The sequence below is a fragment of the Entelurus aequoreus genome, linkage group LG03 (assembly GCF_033978785.1).
Source record: "Entelurus aequoreus isolate RoL-2023_Sb linkage group LG03, RoL_Eaeq_v1.1, whole genome shotgun sequence".
In the NCBI taxonomy this organism is placed as follows: domain Eukaryota; kingdom Metazoa; phylum Chordata; class Actinopteri; order Syngnathiformes; family Syngnathidae; genus Entelurus; species Entelurus aequoreus.
The window spans coordinates 75,794,073-75,812,707 of NC_084733.1; the positions used below are offsets into that span (position 1 = coordinate 75,794,073).

Consider the following 18,635-nt stretch of genomic DNA (forward strand, 5'->3'; position numbering starts at 1 on the left):
TCGTTACAGAAGCTACAAAACTGACCTTCCTTTGAGCAGATTGAGTTTCTGGAGCATCACATTTGTGGGGTCAATTAAATGCTCAAAATGGCCAGAAAAAGAGAACTTTCATCTGAAACTCGACAGTCTATTCTTGTTCTTAGAAATGAAGGCTATTCCACAAAATTGTTTGGGTGACCCCAAACTTTTGAACGGTAGTGTATATATATATATATGTGTGTATATATATATACACGTATATATATATATATATACACATATGTGTATATATATATATATATATATATATATATATATATATATATATATATATATATATATATATATATATATATATATATATAAAAATATATTTATATATATATTTTTAAGAATGCTGCCAATATAGGATTGTTGAAACAAAGTTTTGTTGTATAACCTGTGATGAAAAATTAAGAAATCTTAATTTTGGTTTTATTGTTCATTTAAATTACAAGTGTTGTGGATGAACAAATAATTACCTGAATGGTTAGCAGCAATTTCTAAATGTTCATAAAGTGAAATTGTAATAATCATTCCTATTTATGGCACTATATTCATAATTTGTGTCTGTTGGTGGCTTTTTGTAGCTAATGTTTACTCCTCACCCAGACGGTGCATGACGGTCGGCAGTTCATGAAGTACATTGATCCCAAACTTGGTGTGCCCCTACCCGAGCGCGACTATGGGGGGAACTGCCTCATCTACGATCCAGACAACACCACAGACCCCTTACACAATCTCTGGGTAAAGATTTTTTTTCTTCACAAATTGATGTACTAATTAAATGTAGATACAGTATATATTTCTAAAATTGTTTGTGTTTTGCAGCCATGTCTTCCTCTTCTATGTACGATCATTCTTCTTTGGAATCACTTGACATTTCCCCTTTCTCTGCAGGACAAGATGGATGGCTTTGTCCCGGCTCACTTCCTGGGTTGGTACATAAAGGTAAATATGTATGGCAGCACAGTGCAACATTGACGTCGACTTTTTGGTAAAGAAACGCAGTACCTCGAGTATCGTGAACTTGTCTTCTTACAGTGTTTTGTTGCTGCTGGATAAATTCTGCTGATGAAGTACCAACATCCAGCAGCTTTGTCTACCTCTGCATGCACCTTAAGATGTTGCTTCTCAGCCGTTGTTGTGAAAGTCACGTGTGTTACGCTTTAAGTTAAAGTTCCAGTGATTGTCACACACACATTAGGTGTGGCGAAATTATTCTCTGCATTTGACCAATCATCCTTGATTACCCCCTGGGAGGTGAGGGGAGCAGTGGGCAGCAGCGGTGGCCGCGCCCGAGAATCATTTATGGTGATTTAACACCCAATTCCAACCCTTGATGCTGAGTGCCAAGCAGGGAGGTAATGGGTCCCATTTTTATAGTCTTTGGTATGACTCTGCCGGGGTTTGAACTCACAACCTACCGATCTCAGAGCGGACACTCTAACCACTAGCCCACAGAGTAGGTGTGCCATCCCATTCTTAACCCATAGGGTTCAATATGATGTCGGTCCACCTTTTGCAGCTATTACAGCTTCAACTCTTCTGGGAAGGCTGCCCACAAGGTTGCGGAGTGTGTTTATAGGAATGTTCCACCATTCTTCCAAAAGCGCATTGGTGAGGTCACACACTGATGTTGGTCGAGAAGGCCTGGCTCTCAGTCTCCGTTCTAATTCATCCCAAAGGTGTTCTATTGGGTTCAGGTCAGGACTCTCTGCAGGCCAGTCAAGTTCATCCACACCAGACTCTGTCATCCATGTCTTTATAGACCTTGTCATGTTGGAAGAGGGAGGGGCCTGCTCCAAACTTTCCTACAAGGTTGGGAGCATGGAATTGTCCAAAATGTTTTGGTATCCTTGAGTATTCAAAGTCCCTTTCCCTGGAACTAAGGGGCCAAACCCAACTCCTGAAAAACAACCCCACACCATAATTCCTCCTCCACCATATTTCATACTCGGCACAATGCAGTCCGAAATGTACCGTTCTCCTGGCAACCTCCAACCTCAGACTCGTCCATCAGATTGCCAGATGGAAAAGCGTGATTCATCACTCAGAGAACACGTCTCCACTGCTCTAGAGTCCAGTGGCGACGTGCTTTACACCACTGCATCCCACGCTTTGCATTGGACTTGGTGATGTATGGCTTAGATGCAGCTGCTCGGCCATGGAAACCCATTCCATTAAGCTCTCTGCATACTGTACGTGGGCTAATTGGAAGGTCACATGAAGTATGGAGCTCTGTAGCAACTGACTGTGCAGAAAGTCGGTGACCTCTTTGCACTATGCGCTTCAGCATCTGCTGACCCCTCTCTGTCAGTTTACATGGCCTTCCACTTGGTGGTTGAGTTGCTGTTGTTCCCAAACTCTTCCATTTTCTTATAATAAAGCCGTTAGTTGACTTTGGAATATTTAGGAGCAAGGAAATTTCACGACTGGATTTGTTGCACAAGTGGCATCCTCTGACAGTTCCACGCTGGAAATGACTGAGCCCCTGAGAGCGGCCCATTCTTTCACAAATGTTTGTAGAAACAGTCTCCATGCCTAAGTGCTTGATTTTATACACCTGTGGCTGGGCCAAGTGATTAGGACACCTGATTCTGATCATTTGGATGGGTGGCCAAATACTTTTGGCAATATATATATATATATATATATATATATATATATATATATATATATATATATATATATATATATATATATATATATATATATATATATATATATATATATATATATATATATATATATATATATATATATATATATATATATATATATATATATATATATATATATATACATATATATATATATATATACAGTATATATATATATATATCCTGCACTACCATGAGCTAATGCAACGAAATTTCGTTCTTATCTGTACTGCAAAGTTCAAAATTGAATGACAATAAAAGGAAGTCTGTGTGTGTTTATGTATATGTATGTATGTTGCTTCACAGTCTAGCACAGTGGTCCCCAACCTTTTTGTAGCTGCGGACCGGTCAACGCTTGAAAATTTGTCCCACGGACCGGGGGGGGGTGTATTTAAAAAAAAAAAAAAATATATATATATATATACATATATATATATTTTTTTTTACATAAATAAATACAATCATGTGTGCTTACGGACTGTATCCCTGCAGACTGTATTGATCTATATTGATATATAATGTATATATTGTGATTTTTATGTTGATTTCATAAAAAAAATTTTTTTTATTTTTTTAAATACATTTCTTGTGCGACCCGGTGGTTGGGGACCACTGGTCTAGCACACACAAGTTGTATCGGTCACACGTTTGTTTGTCTTAAAGGGACACACACATCGATATATTGAGAGGACGCAGTATCACTCCTCGTTTTTCACGATGTATTGACACTTCAGCGCGTTGAATCAATGTCCTTCCTGTTTCCCACCAGACACTGATGATCCGGGACTGGTGGATGTGTATGATCATCAGCGTCATGTTTGAGTTCCTGGAGTACAGCCTGGAACACCAGCTGCCCAACTTCTCCGAGTGCTGGTGGGACCACGTAAGTGCCGCTTGTCATTGTTGTTGTCTCCCAGCTCGTATTCCTAATGGTGCCAGCGTTATGTCTTCTATTTGCCAGTGGATCATGGACGTGCTGGTGTGCAACAGTCTGGGCATCTACTGCGGCATGAAGACGCTGGGCTGGTTGTCCATGAAGCCTTATCAGTGGCAGGGCCTGTGGAACATCCCCACCTACAAGTAAGACTCGAAAACTTGCAATTATGTCGTTTTTTTCTGCAACTAATTCTAATTAATTTTATTTCACAGAGGAAAGATAAAGCGCATCGCCTTCCAGTTCACGCCGTACAACTGGGTAAAGTTCGAGTGGAAGCCTGCGTCTAACCTTCGGCGCTGGCTCGCCGTGTTGGGCATCATATTCATGGTGAGACAGTGAACAAACATGTACAGTGGGACCTCCATTTACAAACATAAACATGGTGTATAAATATAAAATTTTGTATAGTGAAGCAAATATCTCCATAAGAAACAATGTAAATATGAAATATGATTTCCAGCCTCGACAAAAGTCCATATTTTAGTGAAAGTTTGTACATTTAGAACACAATATCAAGTTATATACGGTACTGTACATCAAACAAGCATAACAAGGAAGTGATGAATTAACTGTCTCTTTATTAACAAGCCAAAACAACAACAAGCTAAACTGTTATGTATCCGCTGCTCTGCCAAAACACACAATCAGAAATCGCAAAAATACTAAACTTTGACAACTATATCGCTACAATAATAAACATTTTAAAAAGGTACAATCCACTTACCGTATTTTTCGGACCATAAGTCGCAGTTTTTTTCATAGTTTGGCCGGTGGTGCGACTTATACTCAGGAGCGACTTATGTGTGAAATTATTAACACATTACCGTAAAATATCAAATAATATTATTTAGCTCATTCACGTAAGAGACTAGAAGTATAAGATTTCATGGGATTTAGCGATTAGGAGTGACAGATTGTTTGGTAAACGTGTAGCATGTTCTATATGTTATAGTTATTTGAATGACTCTTACCATAATATGTTACGTTAACATACCAGGCACAATCTCAGTTGGTTATTTATGCCTCATATAACGTACACTTATTCAGCCTGTTGTTCAATATTCTTTATTTATTTTAAATTGCCTTTCAAATGTCTATTGTTGGTGTTGGGTTTTATCAAATAAATTTCCCCAAAAAATGCGACTTATACTCCAGTGCGATTCATATATGTTTTTTTCCTTCTTTATTATGCATTTTTGGCCGGTGCGACTTATACTCCGGAGCGGCTTATACTCCGAAAAATATGGTACATTAACAATGGCAAGGAGGACATGAAGAAAAAGGAAGGAGCAGACGGAGGGAAAACAAGGGGCCAGGAGGAAGTGAAGAATGAAAGTAGCTCTTCCCCCTGCGGTGAAATAAGTCTGCTTTTTAAGCGTATTTTTCTGGAAGTAGAGGTGGTAATCTTTGGGCACCTCACGATTCGATTTCCATTACAATTCAGGAGCTACGATTCGATGCGTCTTTAATTTATGTATATTGATGCAGTTTTTAAAAAAATGTTTGTTTCACTAAATACGCTCTTATCGCTTGCAACTTTAAAAACAGTGCATTTGTAATAAGAAACAGTTAAAGTTAAGTGTGTTAAGTTAATAGAAATATGTGCAAAACTGGACCAGAACTGTCTATTACTTTATTTACAATAAATAAATGATTGATTATTGACATTTACTAATTGATTTTATAACCGTCTATGTCCAAAATGTGGTGCATCTAAAAAAAGATTAATTCCCCCACCTCTACTTAGAAGTGACTAATAGTGTCCTGAGCAGCAAGCCACATGCTCCGCCTCCCCAAAAACATTGCGCCCTGTTTTTTGCCTGCAGGCGTGACACAAAACGTGAATGAAGCGTTCGTACACAGAGACATGATTCGTTTGTTAGTTATGGTTGGCTCGACCAAAAAGTTCCTAAATCAAGAAATTCTTAAATAGAGGGGTTTGTAAATGGAGTTTCCACTGTATGGTGAAATAATGTTTCATCAATAGTGATGAGAAACAATTCCCATAGTAAAAGACGTGCCATATACATGCTACTGATAAGCATTAGAAATTTTACATGCCTAAATTAGGTAATTAATACTACAACTAAGATGCACAATATAACCAAACAGCTGGTGTGTAATAAGTGCAATACTTACAGTACAAACACTTAAGACTGCCATTCAACTTAAGACTACTTCCTGACTACGGCAACACAGCTAAGACATACTTTAAAGTGTATAAAAACAAAACATAAATGGATAGTTACATTATTACCATGGAAGTAGAATTGTCTCACATCAACTTATATATAGCAATATGATATTAATACATATGCATATATTAATAAATATACAAAGAAAAATATGAATGTGATGTATTTTTAAATAATTTGTCTAAATAAACGTGTATTTGTAAATATATTTTTGAGATTTGAAAATATATACAAATAAAATTTATAAATATAGAAATGTGACATAAAAAGAAATCAAGAATTTGTATAAAGAAACTTGTATTTGTAAATATATTGTGGAGATTTGAATATAAATATACTTGTTTTTGTATTTGTATTTGTATTTGTATTGAATTTGCATATGTGGATCGCTTTTTTGCTTTTGTGTCGTTGAGACATTCCTCCCACAAACCAGATGCACAAATAAATGTGACCTACACACTCCCCTGAACAACCAGCAGAGGGCACTGAAGCCAGAGCGGTCTGGGTCACAGACATGGTCAGACACTGGCGAGCCAATCAGAGGCACACTAGGGAGGGTCATATGATGATTGATATATGATGATTTGACACACACTAATAAGAGATCAGAATATACATCGGGACATGGTCATTAAACGGCATTCATACAATAAAATAAGCAGCTAGCACAGTCTTTCAGATTAACTGGATAAATTAGCATTAGCTAATACGACGCTAACCTTAGCAAGCGCAGGACCGTTGTGCATTCTCTCTGTAAAGACTGGATTGTTTTTGTGCAGAGAACTCCGGGCATTTTGCATATAATGCATATAATGCTCTGTGACCCAGACCGCTCTGGCTGCAGTGCCCTCTGCTGGTTGTTCAGGGGAGTGTGTAGGTCACATTTATTTGTGCATCTGGTTTGTGGGAGGAATGTCTCATTCACACAAAAGCAAAAAAGCCATCCACATATGCAAATTCAATACAAATACAAAATCAAGCATATTTATATTAAAATCTCAAAAATATATTTACAAATACACGTTTAGTTATACAAATTCTTGATTTATTTGTATGTCACATTTTTATATTTATACATTTTATTTGTATATATTTTCAAATCTCAAATATATATTTACAAATATACGACAAGTTATTTATTTGTATATCACATTTGTATTTGTATATTTATTAATATATGCATATGTATTATCATATTGAGATATATATAAGTTGATGTGAGACAATTCTACTTCCATATATTACCAGCTCACTGTTAAATGGTACATTAAAAATATATTTATTAAACGAAATGAACATTTATTACAACATGAACCAAAGTGCTGACATTGTACAAAAATATTGTGCTTCTCAGCTGTTGTGCTTTTGTTTACCATCAATTGAGCAGTTGTTACATCATCGATTCAAAGAAATCTGCTGACTCATGGATTGTTCTTCCAAGTTCCTGCTGGCGGAGTTGAACACCTTCTACCTGAAGTTTGTGCTGTGGATGCCTCCGGAACATTACCTGGTGCTGCTGCGACTGGTCTTCTTCGTCAACGTGGGGGGCGTGGCCATGAGGGAGATCTACGACTTCATGGACGACCCGTAAGTCGCGAGCACACGGACACGCGGGAGCTCGCCGGGGCTTATCGCCACCTGCCTCTTTTGGACCGCAGGAAGTTCCACAAGAAGCTGGGCCAGCAGGCGTGGCTGGTGGCGGCCATCACCGTGACGGAGTTCCTCATCGTGGTCAAGTACGACCCCAACACCATCATGCTGCCCATTCCCTTCTTCATCATGCAGTGCTGGCTGCTGGGCCTCCTCCTCATCCTCCTATGGACCCTCTGGCGCTTCTTCATCCGGTACGAGCTGCACTTTAAAGGCTAGGTTAGGTTACAGTCTGTATGGAACTATGTACCATTGATATTAGTACAAAAAAACAAGTATCGGATGATATCGACTAAAATCTCCGATACAAGCCAGTTAACGTCTAAATGTAATCGGAAGTGAAAAAGTCGTATCGGGACACCCCTGATATTGCCATTTTATTTTCCAGTATGTAACGATTAGAATGTGTCTGTCAGGTGAGGTTTAAAAGTGAGGTCAAGGCTAAAGATTGTCTACTTTGCAGTGACATCACACTCCGCTACAAGGAGACACGGCGCCGCAAACAGGAGGACCCCGCAGACAGAGATCGACCTGTCGGCAACGGCAGCACAGGTGCTTCGTCAGGGCGAAGCAAACTGAACGGCGCCTCGGACGTCCTGAGACATAGGAAGTCCTGAGTGGCGGCCTACAGCATAAGAGGATGTAACACCAGGACTAGAACTGTGGGCCAGTGCCTACTGGAAGAAAGGCAACTAGTATTTAGTGGGCTTGGTTTTTGTTATTTAAGGTCTTCTAGTGCATCACCTGACACCACAGTGCTACCGACGATGACACCAACGCCATTACCAGACTGTAGACATGCTTTTATTTTGGTGGGGCAACCTCTGTATGAGTTCATGTTGATGATCGCACTTTCACTCAAACTGACAAAAACATTTCCGTTTTTTCGTCCTCCTGCCAAAGCCTTGTCGCTCCTCTCAGGACAAACGTTTAAGAAGTGCGTGCTGATGTTGTGCAACATGTACCTCCGTACATTTTGTCTGTCTGGGAAAGCAACAGTCAGAGCTTCATTGAAAACCAAACTTTCCTCTTCCATCTTGTTTTTTTCTTATGTTTTGAGTAAGTTAACACTTAAAAGAACTCACTCAGCTGAAGCATAAACATCTTTAATTACTGAAGCCATAATTTAAAACCTCACCAAAATGAAATGTATTTTATTGCACATTTTATTTTATTTTTGTTCCAATGTTATAAAAAGTACATTGTTTTTTTTTTCTACATTCCAGAGTTGTACTTAAAAGCATAAAGGTGTATCATCTGCTGCAACTTGCAATAATAACTTTAACGTCGGTCTTAAAATGTCCTCGATGCCGTTCCCACCTCGGCTTTGTGTAACATTCAAGCCATAAGTGGAATTTTGTTGTTGTAGTTCCGCCTGTAGCCACACGAGGGCAGCGACTTCTGCCTGCCTTGCTGTAAAAAAGGAGTTACGCTTCTGTACAACCAAATGTTTTCAATAAAAAAACTGAGAAATTGTCTAATCTACAGCTTATTGTGGTCACATTTTAGGAGTCGTGTAAAACTATCGCATCACATTCATTAAACGTCTGTTTAATGTTTGGTGTACTTGGTAAAAATACTTCCGTGTTTGCGGTATGGCAGCGCCCTCTTGTGGCGTCGTTTAGTACTGCCTTAAACCGAAAGGAGATGGATGAAGTGCTTCGTTTAAACTTAAGCCACCTCCTTCTGAGTCATTCTAAATGTATTAATGTTGTGATTCTAATGAATGAAATAAGGTTTTATGTTCGTTGAGTGTTGGTACAATTATTTTAAAGTTAGGTATTTTCGGTCACCGCCTGATTCGTTTGCGCATGCGCAAACAAAAATCGTTCCCAACTTTACGACCCCCCCCCACCCCCCCCCCCAAAAAAAATGTATTAGGTAAGTGTAATAATACATTTATAAAAAGGTAATTGAACTCAAGTTAGGCAAGTATATGTATTATTGTATTTTAACTGGTTCGCAAAAGTATCTACGATTTCAACTTCCGGTCTACGCGCAGTCGGCACACAAGACAGCAAAAGTCGCTAACGACCACAGGGTGGCAGTGTTACTCAGAAAAAGACAATGGTGGACATTTGAGTCAACAAGTCAGTTAAAAGAGCTACACATTTAATTAAAGGAAGCTTTGCCGTTAAAACATCCTGAAACGTGACCTGAATAACACATCTCCATTCTTGCATAGTTTCACTTTGTCAAACGAGAGAACACTTGTTTCAGTCAAGAGAAGGTCCCTGAATGCATCGTGCACACAAACAAGTGCAACAGTTAAATGGGAAAACAACATACAAGTCTTACACTTTTAGACGAAGCACTTTGGTGGAAGGCAGCATAACATCAGTCCTAGAAAAAAGGCACACTGGAATTATTTCAGAAAAAAGTGCAAGCTAGTATCAATGGGCATCTTTCAAAATTGTTCAAGGAAGACTGTAAATACCTCCAGTACAAGATGTCACCTATTTTCCTGACCTTTTTTTCCCCCCAACCCTCAACTTTAGCAATTTAAAGACAAAAATCGTAATATTCCAAAAAATACATCTGTGTGCGGAGTTATTTTAGTATTTCAATATAAGACTACCCGTGTAAAAAAAGTACGGTCTTGTATTTGGAACAATACGGTATTTCAAAAAAAGGAAATCAGTAACAAAATGGATGTCAGTCTTAAGAGCGGACCAGCTTGAAGCCTTGTCCCGTGTCCAAGATGGCGGGAGGGAACCAGTTGAGCTTGACGCGCTTGAGGCACCTCAGACAGGCGCTGCACGGCCACAGCAGGTTGAGCCCGCCGCACCACAGCGCCATCTGCACCACGGGGTAGGTGACGCGCGGGAAGTACGCCCTCCAGTGGTGCGTGACGTCGCTGCCCGTAGGCAGGTGCAGCGTGTAGTCGCTCCAGTGTCGGGACACACCGTAGGCCGCCGACACCGCCCGGCCCCGCTGCGACCACTTGGTGTCGCTATTGGGGTTGCAGTTGTACTCCACCCACTGGGACAGGAAGTCGCCCGTCTGGGGCTCCGGCTGCTCCACATCGGCGGCGGCGGCAGCCAGGGTGGCGCCCTGCACGGCCACATAGACGCCCTCCACCTTGCGGACGTCCTTCGCCATGGCCGCTGAGTTGTGGCAGTCCAGCACGAGGACGAGGCGTGAGCAGAAGTCGCCATTCTTCTCCCTCCACCACTTCACTATCTGGTCCAGGCGAAGAGTGTCTCCCCCTGCAGGAACGTATTGGAACTGTCAACACTCGGCAATGCACCTGTTCACACTTTCAAACCAGTCAAATGTAGGGATTAAAAATAAAGATGTCAGCTTTATGTTATTAACATTTTCTCCTTCTCTGTTGGCCCTTTCATTACAGTTTTTACCATATTTTTCGGACTATAAGTCAGTTTTTTTCACAGTTTGGCTGGGGGTGCGACTTATACTCAGGAGCGACTTATGTGTGAAATTATTAACACATTACCATGAAATCTCAAATAATATTATTTAGCTCATTCACGTAAGAGACTAGACGTATAAGATTTCATGTGATTTAGCGATTAGGAGTGACAGATTGTTTGGTAAACGTATAGCATGTTCTATATGTTATAGTTATTTGAATGACTCTTACCATAATATGTTACGTTAACATACCAGGCACGTTCTCAGTTGGTTATTTATGCGTCATATAACGTACACTTATTCAGCCTGTTATTTATTTTATATTGCCTTTCAAATGTCTATTCTTGGTGTTGGGTTTTATCAAATAAATTTCCCCCCAAAAATGCGACTTATTCCAGTGCGACTTATATATGTTTTTTTTCCTTCTTTATTATGCATTTTCGGCTGGTGAGACTTAGACTCCGGAGCGACTTATACTCCGAAAAATACGGTACGTTTTTTTTCCTAACAGTATTTCAAGGCCATTGAAATATTATCTGAGGGCAGCAAATGGCCCCCAGGCCACACTTTGGACACCCCATACACTAAACCCTCTGTTATCGCTGTTAATTGGTCCCAGGTCTGACCGTGGTAAACCATTTACAAACTGTGAATTATAAATCAAACATTTGAATAGAGCAGAAGTGTCCACACTTTTCCCAGCAGAAATAAAAAAATAAAGCTTGCGGGGGCCACTTTGATACTTTTTGTCCATTAAATGGTAAATGGGTTATACTTGTATAGCGCTTTTCTACCTTCAAGGTACTCAAAGCGCTTTGACACTATTTCCAAATTCACACACACTGATGGCGGGAGCTGCCATGCAAGGCCTTAACCACGACCCATCAGGAGCAAGGGTGAAGTGTCTTGCTCAAGGACACTACGGACGTGACGAGGTTGGCAGTGGTTGGGGATCGAACCAGGAGCCCTCAGGTTGCTGGCACGGCCACTCTACCAACCGCGCCACGCCATTAAAAGATACTAAAACCAATAGAATGTAGGTCTATCAATATATGCTAAACCATCTGAACACAACATACACATCTCAACTATTTCCTTAAATTAAGCATTTTCAAGCATAAAAATAGCTAAATAAGGTAAAAATATCAATACTACAGTAGTATTGGCCACTTTAGCATGATAACAGCAGTGTTTCCCATAAACTGCCAAGATACCTGTGGAGGGGGGGGGGGGGGCGTGGTCACCATGACATCATCGAGTAATTTGCATAATTTACTACAATGATATGATTTTCTCTAAAAAAGCTCAAAAAATGTATATTTACTAATTAATAATAACAGTTTTGTTTTAAATGTCCATCCATCCATCCATCCATCTATTTTACAATATAATTACAACACTTTATGTACATATTTATATACAGATTTGAACAATAAGTTATTCACTGAAATATATCTATTAATTGCGGTTCTTACAAAAAATATATCTTATAAAATATAAAAGCTAAAATGTCTCTTAAAGCTCTGCCCCTTTAATTAGTGCATACTAAATAATTTAACTTTAGCCTACTACTACAACTATATTATTTACCAGCAACATAAAGTGAAACAGAGGCAGAGGTGTCCTGCCACAGTCAGTAACAAATAAACAGAAAACAGTAGTGGTCAAATACAAATAAGGCAACAAGAGAAGTATCCTACACTTCTCTTTTGTAAAGTAAATCTGAACAGCCTATATGGGCATCTACATCAACTATATGATTTGTCTGAGAAGCTGGACAGGACACAAAAAAAAATAAAAAAATAAAAAATAAAAAATAAAAATATATTTTTTAAATTATTATTTTTTTTTTTATTTTATTTGTGGCGGACGTAATTCTTTCGTGGCGGGCCGCCACAAATAAATGAATGTGTGGGAAACACTGTAACAGTTAACATGTGTCAAGTATCAAGTCATATGACTTTGTGTTCAGCTGTAAAATTGGCTAAAAAAAAAGTTAGCACGTTTATGTTAGCATGTTGAATGTTAACACAGGTCAAGTACCAAGTTTCAGGATATTACTGATTTGTTTGGTTGCAAAATCTGCTAAAAAACTTAGCACTATATGTTAGCATGCTAAAAGTTAACACGTGTCAAGTACCAAGTTAGAGGATATTACTGATGTGTTGGCTGCAAAATCTGCTAAAAAAGTTAGCACTATATGTTAGCATGCTAAAAGTTAACAGGTGTCAAGTACCAAGTTAGAGGATATTACTGATGTGTTGGCTGCAAAATTTGCTAAAAAAGTTAGCACTATATGTTAGCATGCTAAAAGTTAACAGGTGTCAAGTACTAGGGTACAAGATGGTCAACAACCACGAGTCTCATTTGGAATGGACTTGAGCATAGTTTCCTCTAGTGGCCGTTACAACTGTGGCATTGATATTTTTAGCGCATTTTCCTGAATTGAAAACCGCTTCTATGGTTATCATCACACTTTTGGTGTGCGCTCACCTGCCAGCGCCCACTCCCCAGAGGGGTGCGTGTGTCCGCTGTAGAAGACCACGTAGGTGTCGTGGCGAGGCCCGTCGGCCGTGCGGAGCTCCATGAAGGACTTGAGCTTGGCCTGCAGAGCCTCCAGGGTGACCCCGCTGGTGGAGTAGTCGCAGCCGAAGGTCTCGATGAGGTGGTGGGAGAAGAAGCGCTGGATGTTGTTCAGCATGGTGGTGGAGCGCAGGTTGAGCTGGTGCACCTGGCCGGGAGGCAGCAGCGTGGGCTGACCGTCGGGACTTGAGGGCAAACACAGGTGTGGTCAGCAGGAAGTCCGAGTCCTCGGGTGAGGGCGTGACGGGGACGTACCTGCAGTAGTTGGTGGGGATCACCACGGCGTAGCCCACGCAGGTTCCTCCCAGGCTGGCGGCCAGGTCGTGGAACAAGCCGTGGAAGACGGCCTCCAAGGGGAAGAGCAGCAGGAAGACGCTCAAGAAGATGCTGCTGGTGGGCTGCACGCCACAAAGCAACATTTTAGGAACTGCTTGATGTTTGCAACCTTTATGCAGATGCCTGATGAGGTTTTTTTTAATAATATGGTATTCTGTTTTTGTTGCATTGTTGTGAGAATAGGATATAAACAAAGTATAAACACTTTCTCTTAGGACCTTTCTAGGCCCCATTGACTCCCATTATAACAGACACTAATCCTGGTGTATTACCGTACTTTTTCCATGGAATCGCTTTTTTTCATTTTTAAAAATGTGTTTCCTATTTTCTGTAATTATTTAAATGTTTTTGGATTGAAGCATTATTTTTGGTAGGCTTTCTTTGTGTTATATTTTGTCTTGACCACAGTGCAAACATTTTATTTTATACATACAGTCGTGGTCAAAAGTTGACATACACTTGTAAAGAACATAATGTCATGGCTGTCTTGAGTTTCCAATCATTTCTACAACTCTTATTTTGTTGTGATAGAGTGATTGGAGCACATACACAATAAACATTCATGAAGTTTAGTTTCTTTATGAATTTATTATGGGTCTACTGAAAATGTGACCATATCTACTGGGTCAAAAGTATACATACAGCAATGTTAATATTTGGTTACATGTCCCTTGGCAAGTTTCACTGCAATAAGGCGCTTTTGGTAGCCATCCACAAGCTTCTGCTTGAATTTTTGACCATTCCTCTTGACAAAATTGGTGGAATTCAGCTAAATTTTTGGTTTTCTGACATGGTCCTGTTGGAACACCCAACTGCGCCCAAGACCCAACCTCCGGGCTGATGATTTTAGGTTGTCCTGAAGAATTTGGAGGTAATCCTCCTTTTTCATCGTCCCATTTAAAGCACCAGTTCCATTGGCAGCAAAAAAGGCCCAGAGCATAATACTACCACCACCATGCTTAACGGTAGGCATGATGTTCCCGGGATTAAAGGCCTCACCTTTTCTCCTCCAAACATATTGCTGGGTATTGTGGCCAAACAGCTCAATTTTTGTTTCATCTGACCACAGAACGTTCCTTCAGAAGGTCTTATCTTTGTCCATGTGATCAGCAGCAAACTTTAGACAAGCCTTAAGGTGTGGCTTCTGGAGCATGGGCTTCCTTCTTGCGTGGTAGTCTCTCAGTCCATGGCAATGAAAAACACGCTTGACTGTGGACACTAACACCTGTGTTCCAGCAGCTTCCAATTCATTGCAGACCTGCTTTTTGGTGGTTCTCGGTTGACTTGATAATCCTGACCAATTTTCTCTCAGCAGCAGGTGATAGCTTGCGTTTTCTTCCTGATCGTGGCAGTGACAAAACTGTTCCATGCACTTTATACTTAGGAACAATTGTCTGCACAGTTGCTCTTGGGACTTTAAGCTGCTTAGAAATGGCTCCAAGTGACTTTCCTGACTTGTTCAAGTCAATGATTCGTTTTGTTTCAGATTTTTGCTGAGTTCCTTTGGACTTTCCCATTGTCGCGTTTGTTACCGAGTCTAATGACTGCATCATATGAACCCTATTTAAATGGGCTCAGAGAAGTCAACAGGTGTCGTCAATCATAATCACTCACCTGGAGGTAAGAGGCCATGCCATGAAGCCAATTTGATTTGATTGTAACTTTTCTACATCACCAAAATTAATAATGTATGTTGCTGTATATATACTTTTGACCCAGCATTAGAGATGTCAGATAATGGATTTTTTGCCGATATCTGATATTCCGATATTGTCCAACTCTTAATTACCGATTCCGATATCAACCGATACAGATATATAGTCGTGGACTTAACACATTAGTATGCCTAATTTTGTTGTGATGCCCCGCTGGATGCATTAAACAATGTAACAAGGTTTTCCAAAATAAATGAACTCAAGTTATGGAAAAAAATGCCAACATGGAACTGCCATATTTATTATTGAAGTCACAAAGTGCATAATTTTTTTTAACATGCCTCCAAACAGCAGCTTGGAATTTGGGACATGCTTTCCCTGAGAGAGCATGAGGAGGTTGAAGTGGGTGGAGGGGGGGGGGGGGGGTATATTGTAGCGTCTCGGAAGAGTTAGTGCTCCAAGGGGTTCTGGGTATTTGTTCTGTTGTGCTTATGTTGTGTTACGGTGCGGATGTTCTCCCGAAATGTGTTTGTCATTCTTGTTTGGTGTAGGTTCACAGTGTGGCGCATATTTGTAACGGTGTTAAAGTTGTTTATACGGCCACCCTCAGTGTGACCTGTATGGCTGTTGACCAAGTATGCCTTGCATTCACTTGCGTGTGTGAAAAGCCGTAAATATTATGTGATTGGGCCGGCACGCAAAGGCAGTGCCTTTAAGGTTTATTGGCGCTCTGTACTTCTCCTTACGTCCGTTTTAAAAAGTCATACATTTTACTTTTTGAAACCGATACCGATGATTTTGAAACTGATACCGATAATTTCCGATATTACATTTTAAAGCATTTATATATATATATATATATATATATATATATATATATATATATATATATATATATATATATATATATATATATCCCCAATTATATGTATTTATTTATTTTATAAATATATAAGCAATATTATGCACATTGTAAGCATGGATATGCAAACTATAGGATTATTTTTCTATTAGATGATAAAACTCTTGGCTCCATCATGATTAGATGGATGAGGTTTGAGTTTGAGTTTGAGTTTTGAGTTTATTTCGAACATGCAAGCATACAACATGATACATCACAATTTCCAGTTTCTTTTCAACATGTTCGAAAAGGAGTAGGAAGAAGCAGAGCTTATTTAATCCTACCCCCTTTCTTTACATAACAGTTGCAAAACTTTTTGTTCACTTCCTGTTCACAATTTTTTCACAATAAACTCCATAAGTAATCACAATAAAAATAAATAAATAAATAATAGTAAGAATTTAATAATAATAATTGGTGAAGTAAGTCATATTTCATATGATGAGATAAGTAAGATTACTTTAAGAATGAATGAATGGATGGATGAAATAAATTGAGAAGGTTGTCACGACAACGCGGGTGCATCGTATTAGCCTTTGATTGAACAGACCAAAATAAGGTTTGTTGGACAAAAGAGGAAGTGGAAGGTTACCTGCCAGGACAAGACAGCGACGGCCACGGTGGACGCCAGCGTGAAGGAGAGGAGGCGCTCGGAGATGAGGCAAAAGTGTCTCATGCCTTTGGAAGCCATGACTTTATCCAGCCCGCTGACCCCTGACCCCTGGCTCAGACACACCCTCTGGCAGTCGCTCAGCTTGCTGTGGAAGCCCCACACGGTGATGAAGAACACCATGTGGCAGATGGCCCAGAGGAGCACGCACGCCACGAAGGCGGGGAGGGTCAGGTACCAGCTGTCCAGCTGACTCAGCACCTGGGCCGCCAGGACGGTGAAGACCACCTCCAGCAGCAGCAGCGGCAGCAGGCAGAGGCGGCGCCACAAGCCGCTCCGGCGCAGGAACGGCTGCCAGCGCTCGGTCACGGAGAGGCCGCTGAAGTAGAAGTCGAGCAGCGGGTCGCAGATGAGCAGGCCGAAGAAGCAGCCCAGGGCGAACTGGTTGGTTCTGACGGGGAGCGTCTTGAAGAAGCACTCCGCAGTGATGACGGCGAAGCAAGACAAGTTGGCCAGCCCCAGCATGGCCTTCATCCTCAGGGACACCATGACGACAGCGAGCGCCAACACCAGCACCGTGACGCTCAGGGCCATGCGGAGGAGCAGCACCGTGCTGGCGGCGGCGAAGCCCACCAGCTCCAGCCGCTCGGCCGAGGTCAGGAACGCCGGCCGGTACCGGGCGCGGCCCAGCATCCTCTCCAGCAGCGCCCACAGCGTCCTCAGCGACACGCTGGACACCAGCAGACCCTTCGCCACCTGCTCCTTGGCGTCTCCCTCCAGGGCGGGGCTGTTGATGAAGCACAGCAGACCCAGCAGGAAGCCGAACCACAGGTGGAGCAGGTGGAGGCTGAGGCGCTCCATGTCCAGGTAGCAGTACAGCACGCTGGCCAGACCCAGGACCAGCAGAGCCAGGATGAAGATGACCAGCAGGGTGGAGTCGGCGGTCTTCTCCCAGCGGACAAAGAGGCCGAGGCACAGCGCCACCAGCAGGTTGAGGCCGGACAGGTAGCCCAGCCAGCGGACCGACGACCACATGCTCACCTCCCCGTTCACCTCCTCCAGCCGGGTCATGGCCGCCTGGAGGCAGTGGCCCACGCAGTAACGTAGAAAACGCAACATTCTCAGCCCGAGTCGTCAAATCCACGTACTCCCAAGCAAACGCGATGTTTTACGACATCGGGCTACATTTACGACTTTGGAGTGAAGGCGACAGCTAATGTTTAGCCACCAAGCTAACCTAGCCAAACTAGCTAGCCGACGTTAATAACGCGCATAACAACATTCGGCGTTAAGTTACGAGCGACATTTTCTCTTCCCTTCATAAAACCTGACACCCGTTATTGGATTTGTAAACATGTAAAGATATCAAGTGAACGCGACCTACTGACAGTTCCGTCCAGGAAGTTTGGACGCGTCAAAAGTTTTCAAACGCCATGATTGATGAGTTGCAGCTACGGCAGCCGCAAAGTAACTAAATACCTTTGTAGGAATTGCGATTTTTTTTGTGGTTCATTATTAAATTCATTATTATTCCAATCTGGTTTATTATATACAGTACAGGCCAAACGTTTGGACACACCTTCTCATTTCAATGCGTTTTCTTTATTTTCATGACTATTTACATTGTAGATTGTCACTGAAGGCATCAAAACTATGACACCTGTGAAGTGAAAACCCTTTTCGGTGACTGCCTCTTGAAGCTCATCGAGAGA

General features: G+C 41.2%; 2 protein-coding genes across 2 annotated transcripts in view; one reads left to right on the forward strand and one right to left on the reverse strand.

Moving 5' to 3' along the window:
• ptdss2 (phosphatidylserine synthase 2) overlaps positions 1-8,729 on the forward strand; it is a 28,675-nt gene extending 19,946 nt beyond the window's left edge. The window contains exons 6-13 of the mRNA XM_062042748.1: positions 631-765; positions 919-969; positions 3,451-3,564; positions 3,643-3,761; positions 3,831-3,945; positions 7,255-7,400; positions 7,472-7,657; positions 7,927-8,729. Coding sequence (XP_061898732.1) covers positions 631-765; positions 919-969; positions 3,451-3,564; positions 3,643-3,761; positions 3,831-3,945; positions 7,255-7,400; positions 7,472-7,657; positions 7,927-8,080 — 1,020 coding nt within the window. The 3' untranslated portion in view covers positions 8,081-8,729. The remainder of the gene's footprint in view (positions 1-630; positions 766-918; positions 970-3,450; positions 3,565-3,642; positions 3,762-3,830; positions 3,946-7,254; positions 7,401-7,471; positions 7,658-7,926) is intronic.
• An 829-nt stretch (positions 8,730-9,558) lies between these two features.
• Positions 9,559-18,388, reverse strand: tmem168b (transmembrane protein 168b). Its single transcript, XM_062040664.1, has 4 exons — positions 16,906-18,388; positions 13,677-13,819; positions 13,332-13,606; positions 9,559-10,672 (listed from the first exon to the last, which is right to left on the reverse strand). The coding sequence occupies exons 1-4, from the start codon at positions 18,040-18,042 to the stop codon at positions 10,125-10,127; spliced, it is 2,103 nt and encodes a 700-aa protein (XP_061896648.1). The 5' UTR covers positions 18,043-18,388; the 3' UTR covers positions 9,559-10,124.
• Positions 18,389-18,635: the final 247 nt, after the last annotated feature.